The 27,894-nt window shown below is 53.9% G+C and overlaps 2 protein-coding genes across 10 annotated transcripts in view; one reads left to right on the top strand and one right to left on the bottom strand.

Annotated features, from left to right (window-relative positions):
- The window catches only part of SGSM3 (small G protein signaling modulator 3), a 58,241-nt gene extending 43,762 nt beyond the window's left edge, over window positions 1-14,479 (top strand). The window contains exons 2-22 of one of the 8 annotated variants that reach the window (XR_002481325.1): window positions 3,402-3,520; window positions 3,978-4,063; window positions 4,517-4,583; window positions 8,325-8,533; window positions 8,628-8,735; window positions 9,243-9,386; window positions 9,659-9,854; window positions 10,122-10,267; window positions 10,465-10,689; window positions 11,067-11,121; window positions 11,270-11,397; window positions 11,518-11,673; window positions 11,883-11,937; window positions 12,175-12,224; window positions 12,402-12,554; window positions 12,797-12,867; window positions 12,925-12,993; window positions 13,085-13,170; window positions 13,397-13,519; window positions 13,622-13,682; window positions 13,895-13,984. Coding sequence is in view for 7 of the 8 variants with exons in the window: in XM_008074115.2 (XP_008072306.1) it covers window positions 3,514-3,520; window positions 3,978-4,063; window positions 4,517-4,583; window positions 8,325-8,533; window positions 8,628-8,735; window positions 9,243-9,386; window positions 9,659-9,854; window positions 10,122-10,267; window positions 10,465-10,689; window positions 11,067-11,121; window positions 11,270-11,397; window positions 11,518-11,673; window positions 11,883-11,937; window positions 12,175-12,224; window positions 12,402-12,554; window positions 12,797-12,867; window positions 12,945-12,993; window positions 13,085-13,170; window positions 13,397-13,519; window positions 13,622-13,682; window positions 13,892-13,972 (2,256 nt within the window). In the remaining variant the exon portion in view is untranslated. Of the gene's footprint in view, window positions 1-3,401; window positions 3,521-3,977; window positions 4,064-4,516; window positions 4,584-8,324; window positions 8,534-8,627; window positions 8,736-9,193; window positions 9,387-9,658; window positions 9,855-10,121; window positions 10,268-10,464; window positions 10,690-11,066; window positions 11,122-11,269; window positions 11,398-11,517; window positions 11,674-11,882; window positions 11,938-12,174; window positions 12,225-12,401; window positions 12,555-12,796; window positions 12,868-12,924; window positions 12,994-13,084; window positions 13,171-13,396; window positions 13,520-13,621; window positions 13,683-13,891 lie in introns of all 8 variants that reach the window. The other 7 variants (XM_008074115.2, XM_021707020.1, XM_021707021.1 and 4 more) reach the window with 7 other exon arrangements.
- Window positions 14,480-14,669: 190 nt separating this feature from the next.
- Window positions 14,670-27,894, bottom strand: part of MKL1 (megakaryoblastic leukemia (translocation) 1) — a 52,411-nt gene continuing 39,186 nt past the window's right edge. The window contains exons 5-12 of one of the 2 annotated variants that reach the window (XM_021707018.1): window positions 27,558-27,733; window positions 26,905-27,054; window positions 23,881-24,134; window positions 23,459-23,630; window positions 21,259-22,275; window positions 20,227-20,379; window positions 19,853-19,913; window positions 14,670-16,354 (exon numbers count right to left, since the gene is read on the bottom strand). In XM_021707018.1, coding sequence (XP_021562693.1) covers window positions 15,837-16,354; window positions 19,853-19,913; window positions 20,227-20,379; window positions 21,259-22,275; window positions 23,459-23,630; window positions 23,881-24,134; window positions 26,905-27,054; window positions 27,558-27,733 — 2,501 coding nt within the window. In that variant the 3' untranslated portion in view covers window positions 14,670-15,836. The remainder of the gene's footprint in view (window positions 16,355-19,852; window positions 19,914-20,226; window positions 20,380-21,258; window positions 22,276-23,458; window positions 23,631-23,880; window positions 24,135-26,904; window positions 27,055-27,557; window positions 27,734-27,894) is intronic. The other variant, XM_021707019.1, reaches the window with a different exon arrangement.

Below are 27,894 nucleotides of genomic sequence, written 5' to 3' on the forward strand. Positions count from 1 at the left end.
CGCTACCACGCCCGGCTAATTTTTGATTTACTGTAGAGATGAGGTCTCGCCAAGTTGCCCAGGCAGGTCTCAAACCCTCAGGCTCCCAAAGGCGCGGGATTATAGGCTGAGCCACCGAGCCTGGCTGATTCTTTCTAGTTTTAATAGAAGAGGTTAGAAATAGGAGTTAGAAAGTCAGAGGCAGCCTTTAGTTGGTTTTTTATTTTTTTTAATTAAAAGATAATTCATGTGCCATAAAATTCACTGTTTTTAAAGCGTACAATTCAGTGGCTTTAGTATATTTGCCATGCTGGGCAGCTACCTCCACTGTCCAGTTCCGCAGTGTTTTCATCAAATAGAAAACCCTGTTAGCAGTCGCTTGCCATTCCCCATCCCTCCAGCCTGTGGCAACCACTAATCTTATTTGTTTCTATGGGTTTGCTTCTTCTGGATATTTCATTTAAATGTACTTATATAATATTCATCCTTTTGTGTTCAGTTTTTTTCACTTAGCATAATGTTTTCTAGATTCATCTATATTGTAGCATGTGTCAGTACTTCATTCCTTTCTATGGTCAAATACTACTTCATTGTATGGGTATTCCATACATTTTTTTTTTTTTTTGAGTTGGAGTCTCACTCTGTTGCCCAGACTGGAGTGCAGTGGCATGCTCCTGGCCACCGCAGCCTCGACCTACTGGGCTCTGGCGATCCTTCCGCCTCAGCCTTCCAAGTAGCTGGAACTACAGGTGCGCACTACCACGCCTGGCTAATTTTTGTTTTGATTTATTGTAGAGATGAGGTCTCACCAAGTGCCCGGGCGGGTCTCGAGCCCACGGGCTCAGGCAATCCACTCACCTCGGCTTCTCAAAACGCGGGATTACAGGCTGAGCCACCAAACCTGGCCTAATTTTTGATTTATTGTAGAGACGAGGTCTGGCCAAGTTGCCTGGGTGGGTCACAAACCCGCGGGCTCAGGTAATTCACTCTCCTTGGCCTCCCAAAGTGCTGGGATTACAGGCTGAGCCACCGAGCCCGGCCTATATATTTTACATATCCATTCATCAGTTGATAGACATTTGCATTATTTCCACTTTTTGGGTAATGAATAATGCTGCTGTGAACATTCATGTACAATTTTTTGTGTGGACATAGGCTTCCGTTTCTTTTGGGTATATACATAGGAGAATTGCTGAGTCATATGATAGATAATTCTGTGTTTGACCTTTTGAGGAACTCCTAAACTGTTTTCCACAACAGCTGCATCATTTTACATTCCCATCAGCAGTGTATGAGGATTCCAATTTTTTTTTTTTTTAGTTGGAGTCTCTGTCGCCCAGGCTGGAGTACAGCTCACGGCCACCCCAGCATCGACCTGCTGGGCTCTGGCGATCCTTCTGCCTCAGCCTTCCAAGTAGCTGGAACTACAGGTGTGCACTACCATGCCCGGCTAATTTTTGATTCATTGTAGAGACAAGGTCTCGCCAAGTTGCCAGAGCTGGTCTTGAACCTGTGGGTTCAGGCAGTCCTCTCGCCTCAGCCTCCCAAAGTGCTGGGATTACAGACTGAACCACCGAGCCTGGCCAAGGACTCTTATTTTATCACATCCTCATCAACACTTATCATTGTCTATTTTATTATGGGCATCCTACAGGTGTGAGGGGAGGCTCATTATGGTTTTGATTTGCATCTCCCTGATGGCTAATGATGTTCAACACCTTTTTACCTGCTTATTGGCCATTTATATCTCTTCTTTGAAGAAATGTATATTCATATCTTTTATCCATTTTTTTTTTTTGAGTTGGAGTCTCACTCTGTCACCCAGACTGGAGTGCAGTGGCTCCTCCTGGCCACCGTGGCCTTGACCTGCTGGGCTCCAGCGATCCTTCCGCCTCAGCCTTCCAAGTAGCTGGAACTACAGGTGCGTGCTACCACACCCAGCTAATTTTTTGATTTATTGTAGAGATGAGGTCTCATCAAGTTGTGCAGGCAGGTCTCGAACCTGCGGGCTCAGGCAATCCACTCACCTCAGCCTCCCAAAGGCACAGAATTACAGGCTGAGCCACCGAGCCCGGCAAGTCTTTATTTGTTAAGAGGACAAAAAAGGGAAGAGGTTAGGCATGGTAGCTCACACCTGTAATCCCAGTGCTTTGGGAGGCTAAGGCAGAAAGTTCACTTGAGGCCAGGAGTTTGAGATCGCCCTGGACAGCACAGCGAGGTCTTGTCTCTAAAAAAAAATTTTTTTTTTAATTAGCCAAGGGCAGTGGTGCGTGGCTGTAGTCCTAACTGAGACAGGTCCCTTGAACCCAGGAGTTTGAGACTGTAGTGAGTATGATCATACCACTGCATTCCAGCCTGGTGACAGAATGAGGCCCTTAAAACACAAACTAGCCGGGCTCGGTGGCTCAGCCTGTAATCCCAGTGCTTTGGGAGGCTGAGATGAGTGGATTGCCTGAGCTCGCAGGTTCGAGACCCACCTGGGCAACTTGGCAAGACCTCACCTCTACAATAAATCAAAAAATTAGCCGGGTGTGAGTGCGCACCTGTAGTTCCAGCTACTTGGAAGGCTGAGGTGGAAGGATTGCCGGAGCCCAGCAGGTCGAGGTGGCGGTGGCCAGGAGCAGCCACTGCACTCCAGTCTGGGAGACAGAGTGAGACAACAACTCAAAAAAAACAAAAAACCCCCCCCCAAAAAACCACACACATACACACACAAATAGCCCGTTTTAAAAATGGATGAGACTGGGCATGGTGGCTCACACCTATAATCATAGCACTTTGGGAGGCCGAAGTGAGAGGATTGCCTGAGCTTACAGGTTCGAGACCAGCCTGGGCAATTTGGCAAGACCTCTTCTCTACAGTAAATAAAAAATTAGCCAGGCATGGTGGTGTGTACCTGTATTCCAGCTGCTTGGAGGCTGAGGCAGCAGGATTACCTGAACCCAGCAGGTCAAGGCTGTGGTGGTGTGAGCATGTCACTGCACTGTAGCGTGGGCAACAACAGAGTGAGACTCCAACTCAAAAAAGGGTGGGGGGGGCAAAGTCCAACATGGGCAACATAGTGAGACCTCATCGCTACCAAAAAAAATAAAAAAAGCTGGATGTGGTGGTGTGCACTTGTAGTCCCAGCTACTTGGGAGGCTGAGACAGAAAGGTCCCTTGAGCCCAGGAGGTGAAGGCTGTGGTTAGCCGAGATTGTGCCACTGCACTCCAACCTGGGCAACAGAGTAACTCCAACTCAAACAAAGGGGGAAGGTAGGGGAGGCCAAGTGTTACTTTTCCCTGCCCTGTTGAACAGTGGCTAGACTCCTGTTTCCACTGCCTCTGGGATAGCAAAATCAGAGTGTGGATAAAAAGGATTTGTCTCTGCAGAAGAGAAGGTGCTTTATCTAGAATGACTTTCCCTTTTGCTCTCCTAACAGGGCAGATGATTCTGGTCCAGATAAATCCTGGGAAGCCTTCCAGCTCTAAGACGGCAGGATAGTAGACTTCTAAGCCTGGAGCTGCAGAAGACTTGCAGTGCCTCCTAGCGCGATGTCAGGTGGAAGCCGGGGTGTGGAAATTGGGTGTGAGGCTCTCACAGAGGAGCCAGAGGGATGGGAGCTGGCTTGTTTTCCATAAAACACCATCCAGAGAAGAGGTGGAGATGGGGAAGAAAGGCCTCCTGCTGTCTAAGAAAATTACAAAAGCTGCTCAGCTCAGTTGTCCAGCTTTCCTCTTGCATCCCTCCAGCCTGCAATCCTCACTCCTACTTAAGTGGAGAAAGGGCAAGGAGACAATGCTTGGCTGTTTTGTAACACATTACTCCTTTCTGCCCCCTTCTCCAGAAATCTGCTCATTTCTAGGCAGTTTCTTCCTTTCTGCCCCTTCCCACCATCACACTAGAGATGGTCCAGTCCCTTTAATGCTGGTGCTCTTAGCAGAGATGATATCCTGACTAGAATTTTTGCCTCTGTGTTTTTTGACTGTTTCCTATTCCTGGTCCTCTTTGGTTTTAGGAAGCCACACACCTTCGGCCAGCGGCCCCTTCTCAGCCCTGACTCCAAGCATATGGCCCCAGGAGATCCTGGCCAAGCACATGCAGGTAGAGCAGCTAGCCCAGCCAGGCACCAGCCTGCTGTGCTCCCTTGCTGTAGTGTAAAGGGAACTCACCTCTGCAGGCTGCCCTGGAGTAGGCAGCTGACTCCACAGGTCACCACCATAGATGGCATCTAAACTTTATGTGCTTGTGTGAAACAGTCATCAGGCTGGAGGAAAAGGGTCCGAGCACTATACTCTGAGTATCATGGGGACACAGAAATGCATAAGACACATTTCTTGCCTTGATCTTATAATCTTTGACTTCTGAGAAAAACAAGGAAAATGCTAGGATTCAGAGAAGGTGGTGACTCCCTATAATTGACCAGAGAAGGCTTTAAGGAAGGGTAGCCTTGAGGCTTGAAGGCGGGCGGAATTTTAGCAGGCAACTGTGTGGGTGGCGTCTTACGGTCCCAGACTAGGGGTAGATAACTGACTTTCTTCCTAATCCTGGTTCTAGAAGGAAGAGTCAGCAGAGCAACTGGAGCTCTGCTATGATGAGTTCGGATTCCGTGTGGACAAGGACGGTAAGTAGAGTCCCTCAAGTGTAATCTCGCTGGTGTTCTTTGGGGAAGACTCCAGCTCCCATGGCACGAATCACACAGCACATGGCGTCTGAGCTCTGGATGTTTCACATGTTCTGGATTTCAGGACAGAGGGTATAATATAAGTATATGGAGACCTCAGATTTTTTTTGACATAAATTTTATTGACCTTCACCTGATAGTAAAAGCAATAGTGTTCATTGTAGAAAAGTTGAAAAATTCGGGCTGGGCATGGTGGTTCACACCTGTAATCCTAGCACTTTGGGAGTCCAAGGCAAGAGGATTGCTTGGGCCTAGGAGTTCACAACCAGCCTGGGCAACATGGCGATACCTGTCTCTACAATAAATACAAAAATTAGCTAGGCATGGTGGCATGCGCCTGTAGTCTTAGCTACCTGGAAGGCTGAGGCAGAAGAATCAACCTGAGTTCAGCAGGTCGAGGCTACCATAGCTGTGATTGTGCCACTGCCCTCCAGCCTGGGCAACAGAATGAAACTCTGACTCAAAAAAAAAGAAAAGTTCAGAGAAGTATAAAGATTAAAACATAATTAATCTATATATAATCTTGCAACTTGAAGATAACTGCTAATATTTTAGTGTATTTCTTTCTTTTTTTTTGAGTTGGAGTCTCACTCTGTCGCCCAGACTGGAGTGCAGTGGCCGCTCCCAGCCACCACAGCCTTGCCTGCTGGGCTCCAGCGATCCTTCCACCTCAGACTTCCAAGTAGCCGGAATTACAGTCATGCGCTACCACACCTGGCTGATTTTTGATTTATTGTAAAGATGAGGTTTCGCCTAGTTGCCCGTGCGGGTCTCGAACCCGCGGGCTCAGGCAGTCCACTCACCTCAGCCTCCCAAAGGCGTGGGATTACAGACTGAGCCACTGAGCCTGGCTAGTGTATTTCTTTTTTGGTTTCATGTGTATTTATCTGTAGATACTTTTCATAACTAACATGTACAAGGGGGACCCCAAAAGCCCAGAATTATCTTTTGGGGGGTAGGCCCCTTGTAGTACAGGCTAGGTAATTGTTTTAGGAACGCACCGGCATCAGTGTACCAGCTTGTGTTGTTGTGAGAGGCTGCATTCAGTTTCAGTGAGTTTTTTTCTTTGGAGATTCACTGTGTTTGTCCATTTCATGGCGGGTGATTTGTGAGCATACTTGTCCACACCACACTCAGCGTTCAGCAGTTTTAGACCAAAAATGGCATGGTCCTCATGCCCCACCCTCCCTATTCTATTCACCTGATCTCACCCCAAGCAACTTTTTTTGTTTCTCTGATGAAAAAAGTCCTCAAAGGGTAATGTTTTGCTGATGTGGATGAGGTGGAAAAAAAAAAAGGCAGAAGCATCAAAATTGATAAGTTCAAAAACTGTTTTAAGCAGTGAAAAAAGTAACTCGATAGGTGTATTGCATCAAATGGAGAGTGCTTTGAAGGTGTCTGAAGTTTAAACATGCAGGAATAAGTACACAATTTTTAATAGATAAATTCCAGTTTTTTGGAGTCCCTGCTTATACGTTGTGTCTTTTTTATTTTTTGGGTTGGGTTTCTTACTCTGTCATCCAGGCTGGAGTGCACAGTGGCATGATCATGGCTCACCACAGCCTCAACCTCCTGGGCTCCCAAGTAGCTGGGACTATAGGCACATGCCACTATGCCTGGCTAATATTTTTATTTTTCGTAGAGATGAGGCCTCACTCTTTTGCCTAGGTTGGTCTCAAGCTATCCTCTTGCCTCGGCCTCCCAAGTTTCTGGGACTGCAGGCACGAGACACCATCCATGCCTGTCCTCATTATATATCTTAATATTATACCATCAGCATTTTGCTAGGTTAATTAAAACCTCCTTAAAAGCATATTATTTTCAGTGCCTGTATAAATCCTATTATAATTGATTTATTATAATATATATATATTTTTGAGTTGGAGTCTCACTCTTGTCACCCAGGCTGGAGTGCAGTGGCACGCTGATGGCCACTGCAGCCTCAGCCTGCTGGGCTTAGGCAATCCTGTCTCAGCCTTCCAAGTAGGCGGAACTACAAGACACAAGCTGCCATGCCTGGCTAGTTTTTGCGATTTATTGTAGAGACAAGATCTCACCAAGTTGCCCAAACTGGTCTCTAATCCATTGTAATAGATATATTTTTTAATATTTGTCATCTGTATATCTGACAAAGGCCTAACATCTAGCATTATAATATTTTTATAATCATTTTTTGGTAAGTGGACCTCTAGGCTATTTCTGTTGTTTTCTACTATAAATGGGCCCGCAGGTCCTAAGTGGGCTAGTGGGAAGGCCATCTGCTGGGACTCAGGACAGCCAGTCACCAGGCCAAACTGTGGCTGGAACATTGTACTTGGCCGAAACCAGTCCTCTTCAAGTCACGCATGTTTCTAATTCTGACATGTTTTCCTTATTCTTCCAATTTGTAGGCAGACATTTGGAGATTAAAGGCTTGGGTTGAGAAGGACACAGGGAACTTTCTAGGATAAGAGAAACAGCCTGCATCTTGATGGGTCACTGGATGCAGAGTCCAGAGTGCTCACCATTATACCATGGAACTGCTCTTGATGGGGATAATGTTTAGACATTTGTATATTGTTATTCACTAAAATGCACACTTAAAATGTGTGCATTTTCTTGTATGTAAAGTCATTGAAGTTGGTATTTTAAAAAGCTGGGCTGAAGGCTTGGCTTAGGACAAATAAGGATGAGGCTTTTTGTGGAGCTCACCCCCAGGGACTGCTCGTTTGCCACAGGAGAGCTCGTCCTCACTCATTCGACAAATATCTCATGAAGCTGACTGGGTTGAGTATTCTTCACGGCTGTATACCTGGTGCCCTGAACAAAAATGAAGGTGGTCTTAACTGCGTGGGGTTCTCATTCTGGTGGGGAGACACGCAGTAAGCAAACATAACAGGACGAGAGGAGCTATGAAAAAATTCCCGGGACAGAGATGGGGGAGGGGTGATCAAGGAAGCCTTCTCAGAGGAGAAGACACTTGAATAGAGACTAGAAGGAAACAGAGAGTGGGCATAGCTGGGGAAGGGGAGCAGCGAGTACAAAGGCCCTGAGGTAGGAGTGTGTTTGGTGGGGAAGAGCAAAAGGGACTGTCATTGGGGTGGAGGGAGCAGGAGGAAAGTAGCAGGTGAGGACGGAGAGGGCCAGGGCTAGGAGGTGGCAGCTGAGGGAGCCCCGGAAGGCCTCTGGCTTGGAGCTGGGCGAGCCAGACACGATGAGCAGGGCCTGAGCAAGGGGACACGATGTGACTCGCACGACTGCGTGGAGAACAGCTTTTGGGTGGCAAGGGTGCTTCTCCCACAGGCCAGCAGGAAGGCCACTGTGGCAATGGGCGGAGGATGGAGGCTTGGACGAGGGCCGTGGGGGTGGCGAGATGTGGAGTCCTGTGTATTTGCCGATGGACTGAATGTGGGGTCAACTCCCAGGCCTGAGTGGAGAATGAAGTGACATTTCTGGATCTGCGGAAGGCTGTGGTCGGGGGAGCTTTGGGGTAGAAGGGAAGAGCTCAGGTTTGCTCATCGTAGGGGTGTGGGTTGGATGCACAATTGGAGCTCTTGGAAGTCACTGGTCGCGGGAGTCTGAATTTCAGGGGGGAGATGTGACCCAGGGCCGTAAAGCGCTGGACCTCTGGAAGACAGAGCAGCAGTGAGGAGCCTGTTTCCTTCCTCTGCTCACTGCCACATCCCGGCTCTCTCCTGACAGATGGTGCTGAGCCTGGCTCTGGTCTGCCGACGAGCTCTTTTCTGATGGAAGACCCTCCACAGAGGCTGCGGTGGCAGGCCCATCTGGAGTTCACCCATAACCACGATGTGGGGGATCTCACCTGGGACAAGATTGCTGTCTCCCTCCCCCGCTCTGAGAAGCTCCGCTCCCTGGTGCTGGCTGGCATCCCGCATGGCATGAGGCCGCAGGTGAACTGGCCACAGGGACCCACAGAGGGGCAAGAGTCCTGGTCCTGTGACCATGTGTCATGAAAAGACAGTGGTTGTGTGGCTCCCTCCTCAGCTGTGGATGCGACTCTCTGGCGCCCTGCAGAAGAAGAGGAACTCCGAGCTGTCCTACCGTGAGATTGTGAAGAACAGCTCCAACGATGAGGCCATTGCTGCCAAACAGGTGAGGCCCGCGGCCTGGGCTGTGTGGGAAGAGCTGCCTGGCCGGGGCTGGTGGGCCCATGGTGGGGAGGGGCCTGCCTGGGGTTCTGTGAGCATCCTTGGCAGGGGTGGCAGCCCTTTCACCCACAAACATGTGCCCAGAAGACACTTGCTCCCCTCTGGGTCCTCTGTAGATCGTGGGGAGAACTGTAAAAAAGGCCACCAGTGCTGTAGAAGTACCTGGAGAAGGGATTCATAAGCTGAGTCCACTCTGGGACAGCTGGGGATTCTAAATGCTGACTCCAGGCCACGTGCCAGGCATTCCCATTCAGTCTGGCGTGACGTTCCCCAGGTGGACTGATACACTTGGCTCCACAGTCGCTGGGCTCTTATCCTGAAGGGAGGAGGGCGACTGACCTGGAGCGTGACAACTCCCCATTCCTGGGAGAGAAGCCCGCCTGGGGTCTGCCTCCCTCACAGGGTGTCACAGGGTCTTGTTGTTGTGGGTGCTGGCACGGCTGCCTGGCAGATCGAGAAGGACCTGCTCCGCACCATGCCCAGCAACGCCTGCTTCGCCAACGTGAACAGCATTGGGGTGCCCCGCCTGCGCAGGGTCCTCCGAGCCCTGGCCTGGCTCTATCCTGAGATTGGCTATTGCCAGGGCACAGGCATGGTGAGCACAGCCCCAGAAAGGGTTGTGGGTTTCCCTGGGCCCTCTAATGGGGAGTGATTTCGCCTTCCAGGGCAGTAAATGGGAGGCAGGGGTGGACGTGGGAATCCCCTAGGCAGATGCACATGATCAAGCCGAAAGGGTGCCCCTGGACTTGAGTGCTATAGCGTGTGCCCCCGGGGAGGCTTTTTCTAGTTGGCAATCCCAGAGAAGATTCCTTTTCTAATTTGCATGAAGATCAGGGTAGAGCCCCGTTGTCCCTCTGCCCTGGCCAGGTGGCTGCCTGCCTCCTGCTGTTCCTGGAGGAGGAGGATGCCTTCTGGATGATGAGTGCCATCGTCGAGGACCTGCTCCCTGCCTCCTACTTCAGCACCACCCTGCTGGGTGTCCAGACGGATCAGCGGGTCCTGCGCCACCTCATCGTCCAGTACCTGCCTCGCTTGGACAAGCTGCTCCAGGAGCATGACATCGGTAAGATCTGGCAACCACTCGGTGGTCCTGAGATGCTGGCCCTGATCGTGCAGCTCTTGAGGCTTCGGGCCACACCCGGCAGAGACTGGACCCTCGCGTCCTCACTGCTGTTTTGTTCCGGGCACTCCCTGACCCCTCTCCCCCTCGCTCTCCTCTTGAGCAGGCAAGGCTTCTTACCACTCTGGGAAGTGTCCTCCACCTCCTCCCCAGGCTGCCCCACAGCTGGGCTCTCTGGTCTTGGCCACAGTAGCTCTGGTCTGTTCACAGAGCTATCCCTGATCACGCTGCACTGGTTCCTCACGGCCTTCGCCAGCGTGGTGCACATCAGGCTACTGCTGCGTATCTGGGACCTGTTTTTCTACGAGGGCTCCCTGGTGCTGTTCCAGATCACGCTGGGCATGCTGCGCCTCAAGGTGCTTGCCAAGCCCTGCTGTCCCCCAGGGCCGTGCCACCCAGCTTTCAGGCTGAGGAACAGGGTCTGTGTGGGGTGGGTGGGGATCTCCCTGGGCCAGGCAGGACCCGATGGCTGGGAGGATGGGGACTGGGGTCAGCTCAGTACGGGTATCAGGCAGTGACAATCCCCTCCCCATCCTGCTCTGGCTTGGCCCAGGAGGAGGAGCTGATCCAGTCAGAGAACTCGGCCTCCATCTTCAACACGCTGTCGGATATCCCATCGCAGATTGAGGACGCAGAGCTGCTGCTGGGGGCAGCCATGCGGCTGGCTGGCTCCCTCACTGATGTGGCCGTGGAGACGCAGCGCCGCAAGCACCTGGCGTATCTCATTGCAGACCAGAGCCAACTCCTGGGGGCTGGTACCACCACCAGCCTCTCTCAGGTGGACCAGGAGTGAGGCCTCACCTTGGCCCACAGTGGGAGGGTAGCCTCAAGCAGCCCCAAGTGCAGGGCTGCAGGGGAGAGATTGGCCCTTCCTGCCCTGCTGTCCTCGTGGCCCAACACTGGGGCCTGGCATGACCAGTCAGCCCACACCTGCGGGGTGGCTCGTCCCTCTGGGCTGTGTGTCTCTCTAGCTCTGTCCCTGACACAGTTTGGGAGTAGGGCAGACCCAGCTCTGAACTGATTCTACTTTTGTGACCCTCAGAGCTGGCCCCTAGAGGCCGTTTCAGATGAGACAGCACGAGTGAGAGGCTGGCAGGTTAGCTTTTTTCTGGTGAGGGGGCTGGGCTGCCGCTGACCCATTCTCCCTGGCTGTAGGTTGTTCGGCGCAGGACCCAGCAGAGAAAGTCCGCCATCACCGCCCTGCTCTTTGGTAAGAACTCCATTAGGGCACAGGCTGGGCAGTGCAGATAGGTGGACGTCAGCATAGGCCGTCCTTGTGCTGGTGTGAATTCAAAGCTTCCTCTCCTCATGGGGCCTTGGGAGAGGCTGTGGTCATCATTGTTTCCTGGGCTTCCTAGGGGAGGATGACCTGGAGGTGCTCAAGGCAAAGAACATTAAGCAGACAGAACTGGTGGCTGACCTCCGGGAAGCCATTCTGCGTGTGGCACGCCATTTCCAGTGCACAGACCCCAAAAACTGTAGTGTGGTGAGTGGCCAGTTCCCCGGGCCAGGACCAAACAGCATGGATTTGCAGCCCCCCTTCCCCAGCCCCATTCGTGGTGCTGAGGCTGCTCCCCTTGGCGGGCATTCCTGTCCACTCTGGCAGGAGCTGACCCCAGACTACAGCATGGAGAGCCACCAGCGGGACCATGAGAACTATGTGGCATGTTCACGCAGCCACCGGCGCAGGGCTAAGGCTCTGCTGGACTTCGAGCGGCATGACGACGACGAGCTGGGCTTCCGCAAGAACGACATCATCACGGTGCGTGGGGCCTCCGCGTCCTGGTCCTGGCCCTGAGACTCTGGCCAGTTACCCAAGCCCTGGCCCAGGTGCTTTCCCTGCCAAGAGCTTCTGCTTTTGAAGATGTGGGGTTTGGCCTGGCTGAACTGCTAAGGACAGGGTCAGTGGGTGTGTGAGGGGCTGGCTCTGGACACCCAGCTGTGGCTCTTGCCGTTTTTCCTCCTGCACAGATCGTGTCTCAGAAGGACGAGCACTGCTGGGTGGGGGAGCTGAATGGCCTGCGAGGTGAGGGCCTTTGCCTGCTCTTGGGGTAGAGGAGGGAGGAGGACTAGGCAGTGGAGGCGTGGGCACACTGGGCTGCCCAGTGGTTTTCCTCTAGGCCCCTGCCTTGCTAGCAGCCCCTGGTCACTGGCTCTGAGGCAGGCACTCTGCTGCGGGCTGCACCAGCTCTGTCCTCTGCCTCCTGGGGGAAGGCTCGGGATAGCCATCCACAGTGCCTCACAAGGCCTGCTTCTCCTGCAGGCTGGTTTCCAGCCAAATTCGTGGAGGTCCTGGATGAACGGAGCAAAGAGGTAAGAGGGTGGACAGGACGGGGCCATTCCCAGGAGTTGCTCTTGCCTTGACTCCCGGCATGGCCCCTAGCTAGGGCCTGTGTCTGAGTGAGTCCTGGATGATGGCAGTGGCTGTGAACACAGGGGAGAGGGTGGCAGGTGTCGGGAAGGGGCCTCTCAGACCCATTTCCCCATCAGTACTCCATTGCGGGGGATGACTCAGTGACGGAGGGGGTCACAGACCTCGTGCGAGGGACCCTCTGCCCTGCTCTCAAGGCCCTGCTTGAACATGGACTGAAGAAGCCATCCCTGCTTGGAGGTGCCTGCCACCCCTGGCTGTTTATTGAGGAGGTAGGTCAGTGGCTGGCCCATGTCCCTTGCCCCTGCACCAGCCCTGCTGTGCCCCACAGTGCCCCTCTTAGGCCCCTCCTGCCCCTGGGCCCTGTGAAGGGTGCAGGAGGAGCTTGCAGTGTGTGCAGAAGGAGCTGGGGAGCTGGGTGCGGCCCCTCCCTGATGTGTGCACAGCTGGACCCAGTGGCTTTGAACTGGCACCTCCCTGTCCCTACACTCACCCTGTGTACTGTCCCCCACAGGCAGCGGGCCGGGAGGTGGAGCGAGACTTCGACTCAGTGTATTCCCGCCTGGTGCTCTGTAAGACCTACAGGTAACTGAGTCACCTGCCGTGGGAGGGAGGGGCCGCACCCTGCACCCAGCACACCAGGAGCTTTGGTCCCCCCTCAGGTTGGATGAAGATGGCAAAGTCCTAACCCCGGAGGAGCTGCTCTACCGGGTAAGCAAGACCTGTTCTGCCACACCCTAGAGACCTCTCCTGGGTGGGCCAGTGGGGTGTCTAGTGACAGCTAGCTGTGCCACGTCCCCAGGCTGTGCAGTCTGTGAATGTGACCCACGATGCGGCACATGCACAAATGGATGTCAAGCTCCGCTCACTGATCTGCGTGGGACTCAAGTAAGTGTAAAAAAGGGGGTACGAGAGGGGCTGAAGGAGCCCTGCAGTGGGGGTCGCGCAGCCCGGCATGAAAGGGATCCCCAAAGGGGACCTAAAGGACAGAGAAGGAACCTCAGGAACCTGGTCAGGGAGCTGCTAAAGGGTGGGCCAGAGGCGTCTGCCATGGGCCGCTGGCAGGAGGGCCCGGAGCAGCCCTGCTGCCCAGTCCTCCCGGCTTTGTCCCCAGTGAGCAGGTGCTGCACCTGTGGCTGGAGGTGCTGTGCTCCAGCCTGCCGACTGTGGAGAAGTGGTACCAGCCCTGGTCCTTCCTGCGCAGCCCAGGCTGGGTCCAGATCAAGTGCGAGCTCCGGTGAGGACCTTGCCAGGCTTACCAGGACCTTGCCTGGCGTTGGGGAACGGAGGCATGGGAGGGAAGGGCCGACGGAGGGTGACGAGAGGCCTTCTCTTCCAGCGTCCTCTGCTGCTTTGCCTTCAGCCTCTCCCAGGACTGGGAGCTCCCTGCGAAGAGAGAGGTGGGTGGTGTGGGTTGCTTTGTGGCCCTGCTGGGGCCCGTGCTGTGGAGTGTCCTGGACAGTTCCCGGGTGGCTGAGGTGGGGGCCCCGGTGAGGACCCAGAGTGCGGGTATCAGCGGCTGAGGAAGTGCTCTGGCCTTGGCCACCCTGCGCTTCTTTGGGGCCCCTGGCTCAAGGCCTGTGAGGTGAGGGGCTGCCGCTGTGTGCAGGAGGAGAAGCAGCCCCTGAAGGAAGGCGTTCAGGACATGCTGGTGAAGCACCACCTCTTCAGCTGGGACATAGACGGGTGATACTCCTCCTCCAGCTGCCCTGTCCAGCCCGGGCCTCCCCCAACCCACTGGCTACCAAAGAGGCCCTTCCCTCCAACAGGACAAGAGCGGCACTGCCTTGGCCAGCCTCGGGCCTGCTCTGGGACTGGGCCTGAAGTGGCACAGGCCTACCCCAAGCCGTGGGGCCCAGTGAAAAGACAGGCACGCTCTGGAGCCCTGGCCAGGGCCTCATGAGGGGGAGAGCAGGGTCCCCCAACCCATACTCCCCACAGCATCACTGGGGGCGGGAGAAGGTGGGTGCCCGGCCCAGCCTCTTCCTCCAGAGCACCTGAGGGAGAGGGGCTCTGCCCACCAGAGTCCTTAGGGAAGCCCCAGGCCCCCACCAGTTTGTACTGACCAAAAACCTTGTGAGGAGGGGGAGGGCCATGCCTACGTGTCAGACTTTGCTCAGGAGGTGGGGGAGAGAGGGTGGCTAATGACAAAGGCTCCTGGGCCTGTTTGGTTTGTAAATAAACTGTCTTTGGGAAAGCGTATCCTGTCTTCTCTCCAGCCAGGGCTGCACAGCTGTACATGTACCAAGGTTCTGCCCTTCCTGGAAGAGTCTAGAAGGCACAGCCTAGCTACTTTCTTCCTGCATGGGGAGGAGTAGTAGGGTCGCTGCATGGCCGCCCCAAAGTGTCACCCATCCCGTCCATGGACCGAATAAGGCGAACCAACAAGCCAGTGTTTTGTTTTTATTTTAGAAAGTTCACACAACATCCCGCCTTATGTCCCAGCTGGTTTCGGTGACTCCCTCCCTACTCCCCTGCGAATCAGGCCAGAACGCGAGCCCAGTGGCCCCAGGGCAGCAGAAGGCCACAGTTTCGTGGTCACCTCTCAGCCCCACAGCAGGATGGAGCTGGGCCTGAAGCCCCTTGTCCCAGGGCCAAGTGGGCTGCAGTGAGGCATTGGGGACGGAATGTGAGTGGGTGGAGAGCTCCTGGCGGAAAGGCCAGGACGCACCTCTGCCCTTGTGGCACTGATAAGGAGCCAAGAAGCAGAACAGGTGGGGCGCAGGCTGTGGCAGGGGGTCTACATGTCAAACACACGTGATGGGTGGGCCTGGGCAACTGCCAGCCAGGTTGGACACCAGACTATCTGGCACACAGCTTGGGGGTAACCCGCATCCAGCATCCAGGTGCCGCGGCCCTGCAGGCCCTTCTGTGAGAGTAGGATGGGAGGGAGCTGCACCCACCTTCCACCCCCGCTAAAAATATATGTATATATATATATATGTATGTCGATATATAATATAGAGGTATATACACCTGTACAGAAAACTTTTGCCACCATCCTGCTAAATGGTTACACTACACCAAGACACTTGAATGGCAGGGAACCCCTCCCAGGAAGCCTTGGGACCCTGGGGTTGGCAGACACAGGGAACGGGGGGGTAGCGGTCCAGGCTAACTTCTTCCCTCACAGCAAAGGGGGAAGAGAAAGGAAAGAGACTCATCCCTCGACCCGTCTCAGCCCTGGGCTAGCAGAGGTGTCTCCTGGCTGGGCCTCACCTGCCTTAGTCAAACTGCAGCCAGGTGGTGCACCTCTGACCTCAAAAAAGGTCAAATGGACATGGCCCTGATTCTGTCCAGACCTCCAAAGCCCCAGCATGGGAGCCAGGGCTGCTCCTCGACAGCTACTTTCCTCTGCCCTGGGTGAGCCTGAAGCAGGAGGAGGAGCTGCTCTGCTCCAGCCTCCCGGAGTAGGGAAAAAGCGGGGGTTGTGATTGTCAAGACTCACAATCACGGGAGAGGGCGAGTCAAGCAGGAGAAAGCCACTCGCTGAAGTTTCCTGGCTCCCCCGCCCTCCGGCCCCTTCCCTACCGCCAGTCTCTGGAGCCAGAGAGCTACAAGCAGGAATCCCAGTGTAGCTGCAAATCGTGACCATCGAGGAAGTCTGTGGAGAACAGGCTGGGGGAGGTGGTGCTGAGGGGGGCCAGGCTTAGCACGGGGCCGCCTGATGACAGCTCCAGCCAGTCCATGCTGTCCAGGTGGCCATCAGCCAGGTCCAGGCCCATGCTGCTGCTGGGCTCAGGGGCAAAGTGCAATTCGGAGGTGTCCATGGGTGATGGGGGGTGGTCCAGGATGGCAGCACTGCTCAGCATCTGGCTGTGGAGGTCATCGATGAGGGAAAGGGGCTCCGGCCCTTCGTGCCCACTGGTCAGCAAGGGCAGCCCTGTGCTGCTCTCCAGGAAGTCCTCCAGGCGCCCAGGGAGGGATGGCGAGCCTGGCGGAGGTGGGGCAGCCTGAGGGAGCTCAGTGGATGGTGAGGGCTGTGCTGCCAGGGGAGACCTGCAGCCTGTTGTTGAGGGCGGCTTCTCTTTCCCTGGCAGGGATGGCGGCTCCTTGAAATCTGCTGAAATTTCTGTCAGTCAAGACATTGAATGAATGTCAGAAACCAGCTTGAATAGCTACATGTGAAAGAGTGAAGGTGGAATCTAACCTCACACCATATAAAAAATAAGACCTAAATATAAGGGCTAAAACTATAAAATTCTAAAAATCATATATTAGATAAGGGATTGAAATCCAGAATACATAAAGAACTCCTAAAACCCAACAGCAAAAAATAAACCCGATTCAGAAATGGGCAAAGGACTTGAATAGGCATTTCTCCAAAGAACACATACAAATGGCCGGCAGCACATGAGAAGATGCTCAGCATCACTCATCATGAGGGAAATTCAAATAAAAATCACAATGATACCATCTCACACCCACTGGAGTGGCTACTATTTAAAAGACAAAACAACAACAACAAAACCCAGAAAATAAGGACAAATTGGAACCTTTGTGCGCTGCTGGTAGAAGTATAAAATGGTACAGCTGCTGTGAAAAAACAGATGGAGGTTCCTCAAAAAATTAGAATTACCTTATGCTCCAGCAATCCCACTTCTGGGTATACATCCAGAAAAACTTAAAGCAGAGTCTCAAACAGATATTTGTATAACCATGTTCACAGCAGCATTAGTCACAGTAGTAAAATGTGGAAGCAACCCATTGATGGATGAACCCTGAGGGCACTCTGCTAAGTGAAATAAGTCAGTCAAAAGAGACAAGGGATAGCTCCACTTGTATGAAGTATTCAGAGCAGTTGAAATCAGAGACACAGAAAATAGAATAGTGTTGCCAGGGCTGAGGGGAAGGACAGAAGGGGGAGTTAGTGTTTAACAGCGTTTCAGTTGTGGGTTTTTTTTAAGTCAGAGTCTCACTCTGTCACCCAGGCTGGAGTATAGTGGCACGCTCATGGCCACCACAGCCTCGACCTGCTGGGCTCAGGCAATCCCACCTCAGCCTTCCAAGGAGCTGGAACCATAGGCATGCGCCACCATGCCCGGCTAATTTTTTGATTTTATTGTAGGGACGAGGTCATGCCATGTTGCCCAGGCTGGTCTCCAACTCCTAGGCTCAGTCAATCCTCTTGCCTCGGCTTACCAAAGTGCTGGGATTACAGGTGTGAGCCAGCACGCCCAGCCAGGAGTCTTACTTTTATAAGATGAAAGAGTTGCAGAGAAGGATGGTGGGGATGGTCACACAATATGATGAATGTACTTAATACCAATGGACTGTATGCCTAAAAATGGTTAAGATGGTAAACTTTATGTGTATTTTATTACAATTTAAAAAAATAGGCAAAGGACTCAAGTAGATATTTCTCCAATAGAAGATAAGCAAATGGCCAATAAGCACATGGAAAGATGCTCAACATTATTAGCCATTAGGAAAGTCACAAGATAACTCTTCACACCCATTAGGGTAGCTATTATCAAAAAATTGAAGCTGGGCATGGTGGCTTACGCCTGTAATCCTAGCACTTTGGGAGGCTGAGACAAGAGGACTGCTTGAGCCCAGGAATTCAAGACTGGCCTAGACAACATAGTAAGACCACATTTCTCCAAAAAAAGAAAAAAAGCGAGCATGGTGGCATGTGCCTGCAGTCCCAGCTACTCAGGAAGGCTAAGGTGGAAGGATCACCTGAGTCCAGGAGGTCAATGCTGTGGTTAGTTGCAACTGTGCCATTGCACTCCAGCCTGAGTGACAGAGTGACAACCTGACTAAAAAAAAAAAAAAAAAAAAAAATTGAAAATAAGACATGTTGGTGAGGATGTGGAGAAATCACAACCCGTGTGCATTGCTGGCGTGAATTTAAAATGCAACAGCTGCAGTTTAGGATGATGCAAAAGTTCTAGAAACAGCAAATTTTGGTGTATACACGTTACCACATTAGCACGTGCCCTACTTCCTTCTTTCCTCTGCAGGGAAACCTCCCCAGGGAGCTCTTCACATCACCTCCCACCCCGTTCCCCCAGTCCTCCCTCAGCCTTCCGCACATCTGCCGGTGCTTGCTCCCATGAACTGGCTTTGATCCTCTGCTTCCTTGAAAACTCACTCTGCCCACTGCTCTGCCACATCTGCTTGTCTTCCTCCCCCTCCCAGGCCAGCCAGAGCTCAGGTCTCCAACCTCTGCTCTCCCAGCACAACCTCGGTGACCTCATAGCTCCAACTGCCAATCTAGAGGCGACAGTGCCCTAACTCCCACCTCCCAAGCGCCACTCACACTGCCAACCGTCCACGTGAACCTTCTATTCCAATGTCTCGCGACATATGTAAACCTCATCAGAGTCTGTGCTGATACAGCTCCACGTGGGTCCCCCCAGAGCTCGCCGATGGCCGCTTCACCCCAGGACCTCAGGCCATAGCCTTGGAGCCCTCCTTGCTGCTCTTTCCCTTTCCCCACACTGAATCCATAAAGACCTCAACCCGGCTCTCTCCAAATGGTGCCCAGACTCCAGCCCTTCTCTCCACGTCACTGCTGCTTCCCTGGCTCAGGCAGACCCACTCTCCAGGATCACTGCAGTTGCCTCCCACAGGGCTCCCTGCTTCTGCCCTTGTGTAGCTGGAGGGATCTCAGGTCCTGCGTCAGACCAGGCCACTCTGCTCAAAGCTGCGTGATGGGCCAGATGCAATGACTCATGTCTGTAATCCGAGGCAGGAGTCCAAGGCAGGAGGATTGCTTGAGCCCAGGAGTTTGAGATCAGTCTGGGATACACAGTGAGAACCTCGTCTCCACAAAAATAAAAAAATCAGTGTGCAGTGTGATGGCATGCATCTGTAGTCCCAGCTACTTGGGAGGCTGAAAAGGGAGGACAGCTTGAGCCCAGGAGTTTAAGGCTGCAGAGAAACATGATCATGCAACTGCACTCCAACCTGGATAAGAGTGAGACCCTGACATTAAAAAAAAAAGAAAAAAGAAAAAAAAAAGCTGTGCAATGGCTTCCGACATGATTATACCAAAGCCTGCTCTGTCCTGGTGCCTAGGAGGCCCTGTGTGACCACCTGTGACCTCTGACTTCCTTCCCCCTCACCCAGTTCCTCCCTCAACGTAACAGGTGCTCACCTTCCTGAGGTCCCCTCGTGGCCCTCTGCTTGTCCCTGACTTCCCCCTGTGCTCCCCACTATATTCTCCTTCCACTATATATTTTTCCTAACACTTGCTCCTTTCTGACATTCCAAATAATTTATCACATATTTGTCATCTACCTCCCCAGGACACACTGTGAACTCCACAATGGCAAATGTTAGTTTGGTTCACTGGCACATCCCAGGCACCTAGAGTGAGGGGGGCCTCAGGACAGGTGCATGGTACAGTGGACACCTGCTGAAGGAATGCACAGTCCCAGGTCCTTTCGCCCAGTCCTCAGAGGTGGGGGATGGCTCTCAGCCACTGCTGCATCTACATTGCCTGAACAAGGCCTGTCACTCACTGAAGTGTTCAGGAAATAAAAACTGAGTCAACCAACCCAGGGTTAGAGACCTACGAACAGAGAAGGCGCTCAGGGAGGCAACAGGGGTTGGGGGTTACCTCCACTCTGAATAAGAATGTCAAACAGGTCATCCATCTGCTGGCTTGAGGAACCATTCTCCTATGGGACAAAAATAGAAAAATAAGATGATAATCTTGAACAGGGCTCCTCCTGCCTGGCCTAGGACTGAGGACCTTTTTCTGCCCCAGCGAGACACACAGCGCCCACAGGTTGTACCAACTCCCGCAGCCTAGACTCACTCCACTGGCCAGGCCCTGGCGCCCCGTGCCACACTGGACCATTCCATAAGGCCTCTTTGACCCTGAAGACTGGTTTCTGCCTGTCCCCATTCCTCTGGATAGGGCTATGGAAGCCACAGCCCAGCAACCAGGGGCCGCTGCCATCCTGGCCAAGCTCAGTCCACCTTCCTCACCTGCTGTTTGGGCTGCTGGTTCACAGCTTCCTCATAGCCAGGTGGCTCCTTCTTCAGCAGAGAAGTGGGGGTCCCAAAGAGGGGCTGTGACGAGTGCTCCAGGTCCATCTGGGTAGGCGGGCCAGGGGCTGGAGAACCAGGCTGGGACAAGGGCTGGACGGGGGAGAGCAGGGAAAGGACAGTGGCTGGGGGGCCAGAGTTTCAGATCTGCCTGTGGGGTGAGGGCCTCAGAGCTAGGACCCGCACACTGCAGGAGGACCAGGTGAAAGGCACCTGCCTTCTCGGCCAGGCCCACTCTGCTAGCTGCATTGGCTTTTGAGGGGCTTTCGTGAAAGCCACTGGGTAAGACGGGATATGAGATGGGGCCCCTGACCCTGCAGGGATGACTGGCTCCCTGAGGCTTGGAGAGAGAGGATGGGCTCTGGGCCAATCACCCCCTGAGAATTCTGCATCCTCTTTCTCTGTCTGAGGCTGCTCAGGGGTCCCTGTCTCCCATCCTGAGATGCCCATTCCTGTCACTGTCCCTTCTACCCCCAAGCTCTACAGAGTTGAGAGGCTACACAAAGCCTAAGAACAGCTTCACTTTTGGACTGGTCTGGGGGGAGGGTCTGTGCTGTGAGGGAGCCAGCAGCTGCTGACACATTGGTGGGTGACAGCTGGCTTCTCTGAGGGGAGTGCCCCAAGCTGAATCCTGGGACAGCTTCTCCCTAGGGCAGGCTACCACAGGGTCCTGGCCTGGGTGGTGACTGTGCAGGAACCCTACTGCCAAGGTGCAGGAATGTTCTGGCACCAATGGCTAGAGAGGCGAGCAGTTCCCTGAAGGCCCCACCTCATGGTCCCTTAACTTGCCTAAGTCTCACTAGTCCCCTTAATGAGATGGGGGTGGTGAGCCCTCATTTCAGAGGGTTGAAGAGAAGACTAAACGAAGTAAACAAAATGTCCAGCACACGGGGCACCTGGTACACGAGAGACGTGGTGAGAAGAGTCTTCCCGCCCTCTGGGCCCTGCCCTGCTCCTCCCACAGCCAGGTACCTGCTGGGGGCTCCCACTGGACAGGCCAGGGCTGTCGGGATTCTTATTGGTCACAGTGAGGACAAGGTGGGTCCCTGTGGAGTCAGTGATGAGGGTGGGAGGTGTGACCCCCTTGATGAGGCTGGGTCCCTGTGGGCCCAGAAGCAGCTGAGGGGCAGGGACCGGCTCAGGTTCGGGCAGCACGGATTCCTGCTTCACCACCACGGCTGGGGGCCCCGGGGCCGGAGCACAGGCATCTATGTGGTTGGTGGTGGGGGTTGCCAGGCTGGGGCTGAAGGGGTGAGCAGGGCCCAGGGGTTGCTGGCTCAGCTGGCAGCTGGAGAAGCTGTTCTCCTGCTTCACGGGGGTGCCAAGAGGGGCCAGAGTGGGGACTGGGCTGGGCTGCTGGGCCCGCTTCTCCTGCTCCAGCTGCAGCCTGAGCCACTCCACCAGCTGCTGCTTCTGCCGGAGCATGCGAGTCAGCTCCTCAATCTGCTTGTCCTTCTCCTGCAGCATCTGGTCCTTGTCACGACCCTCCAGCTCTGCCCGCCCCCCAGGGCTCAGGCAGCAGGACCCGGCCAGGGGGCCTTCTTCCTTCACAAGGATCTGCAGTGGCGAGGCCTGCAAGGTGAGCTGTGTCAGAGGCGACGTCACCATCTCACCAAAGGTGTCCCCAGGGGTGGAGTTCTCATCACCCGTGCTGAGCAGTGAACGCTCTGAGGGGGTGGGAGACACAGGGGGTGTGGAGCCCGTGCTGCCGAATTTCACCACTCCATTGCTGGTCACTGTGGCCACTACCACCTCGGCTGGGGTCAGGCCTGCTGCCACCAGGGCTGGCCCAGTGCTTAGCCGGGTTGCTGGGAAGGCGACCACCACCTCGCCAGCCTTGGGTAGGATAGAAGTGGCAGCTGGGGCCTTGGGAGCTCCCGGGGAAGGGCTGATTTGGTCTTGGTAAGTACGCAGGCGCTCAATCAGCTCTGTCTTGGTGCCTGAGACAGGCAGTGACCGCAACTTCAGCTCCTGCTTCAGTTCTGCCACCTGCAAGGGGGTCAAGCGTCAGAGAGGCCACAGGCAGCTGGACAAAGGGGACTGAGTCCAGGCAGGAGGACAGTCTGGGAAGGATGGGAGGGATGAGCATTTTGTAGGTTAGGCCTTGTCTGTCTGGGCCCCACTGACCACTTCAGATGCTTCAACTGACTTCCTGGATCCTCATCTAGCCTGGAGGGTGAGAAGCCCCCCACTCGAGTCCCCAATAACATCATCCATTTCATCATCCTCACTCCAACAGATGTGGTTAAAATGCTGCCCCACATCTGAAGGCAGCGGGGTCTGGGCACAACATCATGCCCAGAGCTGTCTCTAGCCCCTAGCATAGTACTTGGGCTCAATCCCCATTTAATGAACAAACTGAATTTTACAGATGAGAAAACTGAGCTTACAAAATAAAATAACTCCTTCAAGATCACAGAGCTAGTGAATGGACAATCCAGGATTTAAACCCAGGTCTGACGGACTCCAAAACCCATGGCCAGCTGCCTCCACAAGTGCTATGTGCTACTGGGATCAGATCATGATGCAGGAGGGGCCAGCCTGGTTCAGAGGACAAGTTCCCAAGGAAGAATTTGGTCCAGTCCATCTTCTGATGGGGCAGAGAAAACAGGCAAGGCACTGGGCATGACTCACTCTCCAAGTCTGTCTTTTCCCAGGCAACACAGCATTTGAACAGCAGATTCGGCTGGGCATTAACTGGCAAGTGGAAAGGGCAGGGGTGCTGAAATAAACTGGATAGCCTTGCCTACAAGTCTATAAGTGGCCAGGGCGGTGACCCTGGACAAGCTGCTCTTCCCAACCATGCCACATCTTGCTCATCCTCAAAGGCAGCATCAACTTGCATCCCTCACTCTGCACCACAGAGGTTGAGGAAGATAAGATATACGACTGCTTGGTCAGTCCCCCAGCCCTGGGCAGATACTGTCTGGGTCACTAATGATAGTGACCACCATGATGTTGCTATAACATGGTCAGGCAGGCCTCAGAGTTGGTTCCCAAGTGTCCCTGTCTGGTGGAGATCAGATCCTGGACCCCTGCTCTGCCTTCCAGAGTGGTGGGTCCTAGGCCAGTTCCCTCCTTGGCCTAAAAACCAGCACCCAGATAGTCCCTGTGGGAGAGGCTAGGCTGGCAGTGGTGCTGGTCATCCAGTGGACAGGAGGTGGCTGCCTACCTTCATGTCGTCCAGGTTGGCTGGCAGGGCTCCTGGCTTGCCAGCCAGTGAGGTGCTGTTTTGACGTGCCAGTCCACAGGACCCAGGGGTACCTGAGCTGGGGCTGCTACTGGTAGTGGAGAGGCTGCGCACTGGGGGAGCCCCACTGCTTCCCAGAGCCTCACCTGCTGACCTGAAAAGAAGAGGCAGAAATGAGCATCTATCAAGCATCATGCTTGGTCTACAAGTGGCAGCCCCCAAACTGGGCTGCAGGGTTGGGTACAGATGGGACTGGGGCGAGGGCTCTGCCTGCCTGGGGACTACTCTGTAGTATCCAGACCAAAGGGTCCTTGAAGATCCGGGACTCATCCCCACCAGACCTGGCATCTGCCTGTCTTGGGGCAGCTGGCATGGGGGATAGGCAGTGCTGACTGGGTTCCTACTTTGGCGGGGCAGGCAGGATGGTCTGGTAGTTGTAGTGCTGCTGCTGCTGCTGGTTGAGGATCTGGAGCTGCAGGAAGAGCTGCTGCTGCTGCAGGATCTTGGCGTAGGAGGAGTCCATGGCCGGGGCCCCCTTGTCCTGCTTTTGGTCCGGGGGGATGTACTGGTGATACTTGAGCTTCTTCACCTTTGGCTTCAGTTCCTTGGCCTTCTTGCTGCGCTGTGACTTCTCACTAGCAGACTTGGGTTGGCTTTGCTGAGGGCACAAGAGACAGGGCGCCATCAGGGGCAGCCTCAGGCTTCTTGGGGTGAGGCTAGCAGCCCTCCCCACACCTGCATGGCTTCTGAGAAGATGCCATCATTCACTCTGCCCATCTCAGTTCTTCCCCTGCAAAAAGTAGAGGCCTCTTTGGTGCCCAGAAGTGTGCCAGGGAGGAGCTCGGGTGACAGACAGGGGTTGTGCCTGGCGTCTCGCTTAAAACAGCTTCCAGTTTGGTGGAAAAATCAACCAAATGTATATGTACAGACATCACCATGACCCCAAGCAGTGTGAACACACTAAGGAGGTAAAAACACAGATGGTTGATGGAGCATGGGCCCCATCAAACCAGGCACTTTACAAAAACTGTGACACATAAGCCTCTCCAGAATCCTGCCAAGATGGGAATTGTTGTCTACTTGAAAATGAGTAAACAGGCTCAGAGAAATCACTTGCCCAAAGCTGCATGGTGATCTTGATTTTCCAGTGCAAAATTCCAAAAACTCCTGTGTCCCAGTGTACCCCAAAGACTCTCAGCTGGCATAGCCATTGGACCCAGAGGGTCAGAAAACCCAGACCAACCAGTGGTCTGTCGAAGAGTCAGTGGGCATGTTCGGAAGGCCTGTCTGCAGGGAAGGATGGCGTCAGATAAGAGGGTGGTTAGTGAGGGAGTACCAGAGAGAGACTGCAGAGAGCTGAGAAGTGTCTGAGCAGAGAATGGCAGACAGAGGGTAAAAGACTAGATACAGGATCAAGTGGGGTCTCAGCCAAGTGGCAATGGAAAGCAAAGGAAGATCTGGGCAGAGGTGTCCCAGTAGCAGAACAGACAACGTGAACCTGTGGCAGGTGAGGAGCTAAGGCTCATGGTCATCAGGTTTTGGTTTTGTGGGGAATATGGAAATGGCAGAGAAAGGACAGGTGTGCTGAGGCTGTGGAGCCAGTAACAGCCAAATGGATGGGAACAGAGCCTACAGAGGCTCTGAGCACAGGCTGAGGAGCAGGCAAACCCACAGGGAAGAGGGAGAGAGGAAGTTGAGAGTAGGTCCTAGGTCAGACCCCCACTTAAAGCAGGGAGGAGAAGGGAGGCAGGGAAAGTGCTGCAGCTAAGAGGGAATCCCGAAGAACTAGGCCAAGAGCACATGGGGGTAGGGGGCGGTGAGGCAGATGCTGCCAGCAGGGAAAGGGTGGTTTTGGATTAGGGACCCTTGAGAGAACTGTTTCAGTCCACTGGTGGGGTGGGGATGAACTGAAAAAGAGGAAGTATAGATGAAACACATACAGACTATTCTTTTAAACATGCCATGATCAAAGGAAGGTAAACAGGAGTGTAACAAGGAACATGCTGGAGTGAGGAACTTTGGGGGAAAATCTGTGACATTAGCAGACAATAAGCAAGAATCTGCAGATGCAAGAGAGGTGCCAACTAATGAGGCAATGTCCTGGTGCAACCAGACAGCATCAAGAGCAGAGGTGGTCTGGAAGGACAGGCTGCTCGAGGTCGCCCTGGGCCTCGGGGAGGAGAGAGGGGCGGGGAAGCCACAGCCATTTTCTAATGGAACAGGGTGGGTGATGGTCTCCATAGAGATGACAAAGTCATGTACAGACAGAGGCAGGGCTGTGGGATGCCAACATAGGAAAGTGTCAGGGAGTTCCACAAAATGAACAGGCAGCCCCCAGGGCCACAGTGGACTCAGCTAAGGCCAGAGCACAAGAATCGACGGCTCTCAGGTTGCGAGCTGTCAGCCTTTCCTGAGGTTCACAGCAAAAGGAGAGGGGCCATGATGGTCCCAGGTTGGTCAGGGGTTGTCAAGCCAGGCACAAGGTCTGTGTGGGGAGGAAACCTGGAGAATAAGAAAGGACAGAGCAGGCCGGGCTCGGAGGCTCAGCTTGCAATCCCAGCACTTTGGGAGGCTGAGGCGAGTGGATTGCCTGAACCTAGGTTCAAGACTAGCCTGGGCACTGGCGAGATCTTGTCTCCCTGCAATAAATCAAAAATTAGCCGAGGCGGGGCAGGGGGAGGGCCTAGCTCATGCCTGTAGTTCCGGCTAGTTGGAAGGCTGAGGTAGAAAGATCGCCGGAGCCCAGAGGGTTGACGCCGGGGCGGCCATGAGTGTGCCACTGCATTCCAGCCTGGGCGACAGAGTGAGACTCCAACTCAAAAAAAATAAAAAAGAGCAGACAGGGTGAGGATGAAGTGAGTTGGGAAGTGTGGAAGAGGCAGAAGTGCCAGACTCAGGTCCCAGGTGGGTCTGCAGGGCAGGGAGAGTTTAGTACCAGACTTGGTGCTACTGAATTTAGTATTTAGTATCAGACACCTTTGTGCCTATGAGGCCAGCAGTGCCCAGCACAATGTCTTCCACACCAATGACATAACTCCTGTCTCCTTCAGGTATGTCAGGCCAGGCCTTGGAGGAAGGGAATAAAAACAAACACTTGACGATACCAGCTGTGTGACTTTGGGCACGTCACTTCATTTCTCAGTTTCCTCACAGTTCTACCATCTGCCCCATGAGGTTGTCAAATGGACAAGACGGAATGCGTGGGTATGTGTTCATAGATGGCAACAGGAATGAGGACCTGGAGAGCCTTAGGCCAGTGCCTGACACAGTGTCACCATGAATAGTGGGGAGAACAAGAAGAAAGTCCCTGACCATTGGGAGAAGATATGCACCCCACCCCTTACAGCTGCCCCAAACCAGAATGAAGTCATGGCAGGGCTCTGGGGACAACAGGGAATAGGAGGGCACAATCATTGGCAGAAATATACCTTAATGAGTGTGGGGACAGGCTTGGCAGTAGGGACGGTGGTTCCATTGGTGAGGATGGGAGGCAGCAGAGGTGGGGGAGGCAGAGGAGGCTGCTCGGCCAGGAAAAGCATTTCTCCAGAATCTGGGCCCACTGGGAGTTGAGACACAACCTGAGAGGGGAGAGAGGAAGTGAGGATACAGCCATCTTCAGTTGGAATGTTACAGCCTGCATGACCTTGCACAGGGAGTAGGAGTGGTAGCCCTTCCTTGGATGCCATAACTGTCAGAGGGCAAATGAAGGGCAGAGACCAGGGTAGCACAAGAAGGAACTAGAAAAGACAGAAGGTGGTAAAAAGATCATGGAACCAAATACATTCAAGAAAAGCATGCTTCTCTGATTGGATGCACAAGGGGCAGGACCAGTGAGGTCTGCAAATCCAACTGCAACCTAGACCTCAGGCTGATGGAAGTGGGGGTGGAGGAGGGTCCTGCCCACACCTCCCGCCTCCCCACCAGGAGCTCAAGCAGGCAGCTCCTGAGATACTAGGGTAACATCCATCTGGCTTCCTTGTGCCAGAGCAGGAACCACCCACCCCACTCAGCCCAGGACACAGACCTTGCTCTGGACAGCCCCAGCAAGTACGGGGAAGCATCTGCAAGTGAGTAAGCTCACCTGAGTTGGGGAGATAGAAGTGGCACTGGGCAGTGTTTCGCTGACTCGGACCTCCAGGGGTGATGGCACAGAACCCTGGGACTCATGGCTGGCAGGCTGCTCCGGGGATAAGGCATCACTGCTGTCCTCATCGAAGGAAGAGCTGTCTGCTACTTTCGGGTAATTCACCTGGCCCACTGAAACCCAAAACTGGCATGAGACCCCACCTATGGCCCCACTGCACTGGTAAGCAGGGAAGAAAGGCCTTGCTCTTCAGTCAAAGGCTGTCCCATCAGAGAGCTGGCCCCTACACCCTGCAAGGCAGGCAGTCTAAGGGAGAGGAGCAGCCAGCCTGCTT

This window comes from Carlito syrichta, unplaced genomic scaffold, assembly GCF_000164805.1.
Source record: "Carlito syrichta isolate Samal-C Ts95f unplaced genomic scaffold, Tarsius_syrichta-2.0.1 Scaffold316302, whole genome shotgun sequence".
Lineage (NCBI taxonomy): Eukaryota > Metazoa > Chordata > Mammalia > Primates > Tarsiidae > Carlito > Carlito syrichta.